The 5,050-nt window shown below is 45.5% G+C and overlaps 1 protein-coding gene across 1 annotated transcript; it reads right to left on the bottom strand.

Moving 5' to 3' along the window:
- Positions 1 to 1,627: 1,627 nt before the first annotated feature.
- On the bottom strand, positions 1,628 to 4,761 carry LOC119340966. Its single transcript, XM_037612867.1, has 2 exons — positions 4,556 to 4,761; positions 1,628 to 2,351 (listed from the first exon to the last, which is right to left on the bottom strand). Exons 1-2 carry the CDS (start codon positions 4,759 to 4,761, stop codon positions 1,883 to 1,885), a joined length of 675 nt encoding a protein of 224 aa, XP_037468764.1. The 3' UTR covers positions 1,628 to 1,882.
- Between the last annotated feature and the right edge of the window lie 289 nt (positions 4,762 to 5,050).

Here is a 5,050-nt window from a genome sequence, read left to right as displayed (position 1 = left end):
CGCGGCTAATAACTGACGCCGACCGTCAGGAACACCGTCAGCGGCAGCGCCGCCTCCTCATCACCGAGGCGGACGAGCAAGCCATGGCAGAGTGGCGCCAGCGCCACCCGGAGGACGTCGCCAACGAGCATGCCTTCTGGGCGGAGAGGAGGGCAAGGCGGCGCGTGAAACGGGCGGACATACGTCGTCAGAAGGCACTGGCGATATCGCAATACGATCTGGGAGTGACATGATTCTTCTCTAGCGACGATGAGCGGTGGGAAGACGCGTGGCTTGATACGTCGAACGACACAAGCGAGGAGGAGGAGAAGGACAACTCGGAGTAGTTTCTAGTTGCACCGTAGTCTTTTTTTTAAAAAAAACTTATCTATGCTAGATGAACTATGTATGTATCGCTTTTTTTATCTATGTATCACTTTTTTTTATCTATGTATCACTTTTTTTATTTGTTTTGAGCGCATAGCACATTTTTTTTGTAGTGCCTGCTGGAGCAGCTCGCGCGCGCTAAACTTTGCAGCAGCCGCTGGAGCAAGCGCTCCTCGCGGCGCAAAAACTCGTGAACAGCGTGCTGCAAACGTTTTTTTAGCGCGCCGCGCGTTGCGTGTCTGTTGGAGATGCTCTTAGCTGAGTATTAGCTTTTGAATTACATGGGAGGGAAAAGAGCACTCGGTTCTGCAAGGCTCTTAACTTTGCACAAGGTCTCATAAAAACATATTCGAAAATATCTGAAAAGTTCAGTTTCTTTCGGGTGGCATGTGTAATATGGGACGAAATATACAACTGCAGATTTTGCTTCACAATATTCAACATGTATTCCTGTTTTGCAGGGCGTAAAAGCATCTGAAATGCAAGAACATAGCAAAGGATCGATAATCCTGGTCAGAGTTTGTTGGAAAGCAGAACCGCTTTTCAGGAACTGTTTGCAGAGCATGCACAACTCGTGCTGGAGAATGAAAGAATGGATCAGAGCAGGAACCAGATGTTGATCTGAAATGCCTATAAAAGGGCCAGCCGCGAGTCTCAAATGTTCAGGTCAAACTCAAAGCATGATTTTAGTAGTAGCTAGCTCCGCAAGTAAGAGTTGTGGGAAACTGAACTCTTCTCCCATGTCCCCAGACACTCATTTCTTCACGAGTTCAGTTTTCTCCAACATCTTATCTTCAACGCTGTCTGGCCCTCGCAACTTGGAAAATTTTGGCAGATGAATTTGAGTGTTGGATGGGACCAAATCTTACCGCCGGGTGTGGCAAGATTTGGTTTCCTCCAATATCTTATGTTCATATGTCAGACACTGAGTGTTAGCTACAACAAGTGATAGTTGGATGGACACCTGGGCCTGTCTCAAGAACCAAACCTCGCAAGCTGAATGTGAGATTTGGATGGAACCAAATCTTCAGCTATAGTGGCACAAGATTTGGTTTCCTCCAATATCTCGTCTTCAACTGTCCCTGATGAAACCTACAGCATCTTCAGTTGAGCTATAGGTGAACCTGAATTCCTTTGGTCTTTGGTCACCCGAGTCATAAACTTATTTCCCTTTGTCTTTTAAAAGATAGATTCAAACTGCGCAAAACAAAACAGGGATTACGCCCATGGCCGTCCGTGAATGAAACAAAACAGGTAAATGTGCAACATATGAAAAATAATTGATCAATGCTCAAAGCGCATATGGCCTATAAGGTAAAGCGTCCCTTCCATAATAATTTCTATAACTATGTATCAAAAGGAAGAATACCAGCGGGCTAGCACTATACAGAACCACCACTGAACATTGTAATCAAAGCATTGCACCGAATATGGGTACTACCAACTAGCCACTAGATTCCGCAGTCTAAAATGGACACCAGTGGTTGATCGATGAAAATATCGACATGCACTGTTGCTAATTCTTTCTGCGCTTTTCCCTGGGAGAAACCACATCAGTCAATGCCCCCACGTCTTGCAGACCGACCGTTGAAACTGAGATGAGTTGAGTTTGAAGGCCAACAGGTGGAGAAGAAAAGACATTCATGTCACTGAATTCTCTCTGCAGGCTATGGCAGGGCATGTTGGTACAGAACCCATGCTCATCTTCTTTACTGCTCTTGCATGGAGAACTGCTTCTAGCAGCTGGAGACGACGGCGTCCTGCACTTCAGTGGGCTGTTGTTGATATCCCCAAGAGCAACAGTGCTCAGCTCTTTGCTCTGCGATTCATTCTGGTCGATGCTGAATGGAAGAGGACCCTTGCGCTTCTTAGGGGAGGGGTTTTCAGGATTAGCAAACCCTTTTGATGATTGAGGTGAGAGCACAACATCCCCAGCACTTGCCAAAGAACTGGACTTGGTATTGTCGATTTTGGACGTCTCTCTCCTATAATTAATTAAATGAAATTAAATTAGGTCACCCGATAATATATAAGTTGTCTGTGCAAGACAAGTAAATATCCTTAGGATCTGCTACTAGCAAATACCGAGAAGAAATAACAAGTTCCAAGCAGTTGTAAGAAATAGGGAAAAACTTGAGGTTACCAGGCACACAAGTATCAATAGTTGCCAAAACATACCACTGCTTAGACACCATGGTATAGAATATGGATAGCCTTTCAGAGATGGAAGTTACCGTTCATAGGGAACAATCTCTTAAGGTGCCATTCTTTATGGGTGCATATGGTCTACAAGAGAAGAAAATCTTACCCGATGCAGATAGTACATTTTGGCTGGAACAAAAAGTTCAAGCATGAAACCATGCCATGGTTATCCACCAGGTAAAGAAAAAGAAAATCTTCTCATCTAGCTAATTGGCTACACCATCTTTGATAATCTTTTATTCCCTTCTCTTGTACATAATTTTTTAATTTTAATAGATGCAGTAGGACACTCCTACCGTCTTTCTCTAGGAAAAGCGGATAAACTTGAATTTTTATAATTTAAGAAGAAAGAACTCAGGTCAATCTTAACACGAGAACATACAGATAGCTATAAACAACAAAGAAGGCACTCTAGCAGGGAAAAAAAAGGAGTAACTCCTGCCCCAAAAAAAACTAAATGCATATATCCTTGAAATCTATTAGTAAACTCATTATGACGGAAATAAGTAACAACTTAGCTTAATCTGGATAATACCAATGATATTGAACAATGCCTAAAAGGACAGACCCAGTACATAGAAGCTCCCACACAAGGTGGGGTCTGGGGAGGGATTATAGGAACCTAGTCTTACCCCTGCGAAGTGCAATGCAGAGAGGCTGGTTCGAACCCAGGACCTCTTGGCACAAGCGGCAATGATATTGAACAATGCCTAAAAAAAAAGGGCAACCTGGTGCATGTAGCTCCCGCTTGCGCAGGGTCCAGGGAAGGGTCCGACCACTTTGGGTCTATAGTACGCAGCCTTTCCCTACATTTCTGTAAGAGGCTGTTTCCAGGACTTGAACCCATGATCTCATGGTCACATAACAACTTAGCTTAATCTGGATAATACCAATGATATTGAACAATGCCTATTGAATTAAAATGTATACCATGAGCATTTCAGTTGTGGTTGTGAATACAGAAGTTCCTAGAAAACTTGGTTCTTCATGTTCTCTTAAGGTTGATTGAACTAGAAAAGGCTACATATTTCCTTAAACATGAGCACCGAATATATCATGAAAAAACATACTGAAAAAGGACAACTAGCATTGCAGGTTTACACATTAAAGATAAAAAACTCAAGTAAGGTTCTTGAACAAATAGCTTCACAGAAAACAAACATAGGACAACAACGAATTGCTCAAGCTAGCACAATCATGTGCCACTGCAGCAACAAACATTTGCATTCTGTTTGGAAACAAATTTGACATTATACATATGTAGATTAAGACATGAGGAAATTTCTGACAGATCGTTCAGAAAGGTTCCGATTTATGTATAAACAAACTACTTATATATTTTTTCACATGATCACCTCCTAGACTGATGCTTATAAGAGCACTGCAGTGCTTAATGATTGCTTATTGCTGGTTACCATTTTAATTCAGCCAGAACAACCTGGTGTCAGAAGTTGGAACTAACGGTTATACATACAGGAAAGCACAGCCAACAGAAGTTTTGGACTCATGGGTGTATATAGCAACATATCATGCTTAGTTATTATGCCTGGCATATGAGGTGTTCTCTGGGTCAATGCAAAGAAAACCATCGATATTTTACACACTGCACATTAGAGTATTTTACGCATACCCCACCTCACGGCCTCAGAAGGCTCTGATCACCCAAGAAATCCCCATACTTCATAACAGAAGCACCACCCTGAGTCCCTGGTATGAAAAGCTTATGCGCTCCGACCTGACACAACAACTTTTTCCAAAACAAATTACCACTGCATTACTGAATCGCCCGAAATTCCACCTGAACTAAGGCACCCTGCACTGCTCCGTAGCATCAAACGAACCGTAAAAATAAACCAACGCAATAATTTCCAAAAGATCCACGCATACATCAATCCCCAAAATAAGCCTGTCGAACCAAGATTACGGCGCAACTAGCCAACGAAGGCCGATGAAGGCGCAACCTTTGCGGGCGGATTCGGGGGCTGACCTGCGGGGCAGGGCTTCCTGGAGCGCGTCCATGGTGTCGAAGGGGCCTCTGAGCGAGCTCTGAACCTCTCCATCGCTCTCCTCCGACTCCTCGAGGTGCACCGCCCCCGCCTGGCTGCTGCTGCCCCGCCCAGCCGAAGAGGAGCCGGCGCACGCCGGCGGCACCCCGCGGCCGAACAGGGCGCCGCTCTCCAGCGCGATCGGCATTGCCCTCACCGCTCGCGTCCACGCCGTCAGTAGAGGAGAGGGTGGAGGCGGACGGAAGCCGGGGCCCCGTGCGCCGGCCGGTGTCGCGTGGTTCTTGTGCTGGCCTTTGCAGCAGGCGTCGGGGGAGAGTGGGGGTTTGGCCGCTCGGCTTTTGTTCGGATGACGCGTGGGCCCGGGTTTGTAAGTTGGAAGGCAGGTTTGGCTGGCACGCTGGACGCTGCTTCCCACGCCTCCCCGCCCGTCCGTCCGATCTGGTAGATCACGATCAGGACCGTCTATATTAGATGAA

Source organism: Triticum dicoccoides, chromosome 7B (genome assembly GCF_002162155.2).
Source record: "Triticum dicoccoides isolate Atlit2015 ecotype Zavitan chromosome 7B, WEW_v2.0, whole genome shotgun sequence".
Lineage (NCBI taxonomy): Eukaryota > Viridiplantae > Streptophyta > Magnoliopsida > Poales > Poaceae > Triticum > Triticum dicoccoides.
Note: the sequence above shows the minus strand (reverse complement) of the source record. Positions and strands in the feature narration are given on the sequence as shown.

Excerpts from the sequence above, each read along its gene's own strand:
- LOC119340966 (XM_037612867.1), bottom strand. The coding sequence starts at position 4,761 with ATGCCGATCGCGCTGGAGAGCGGCGCCCTGTTCGGCCGCGGGGTGCCG. Across the intron at positions 2,352-4,555 it reads CAGGAAGCCCTGCCCCGCAG|GAGAGAGACGTCCAAAATCG; the intron begins GTCAGCCCCCGA and ends AATTAATTATAG.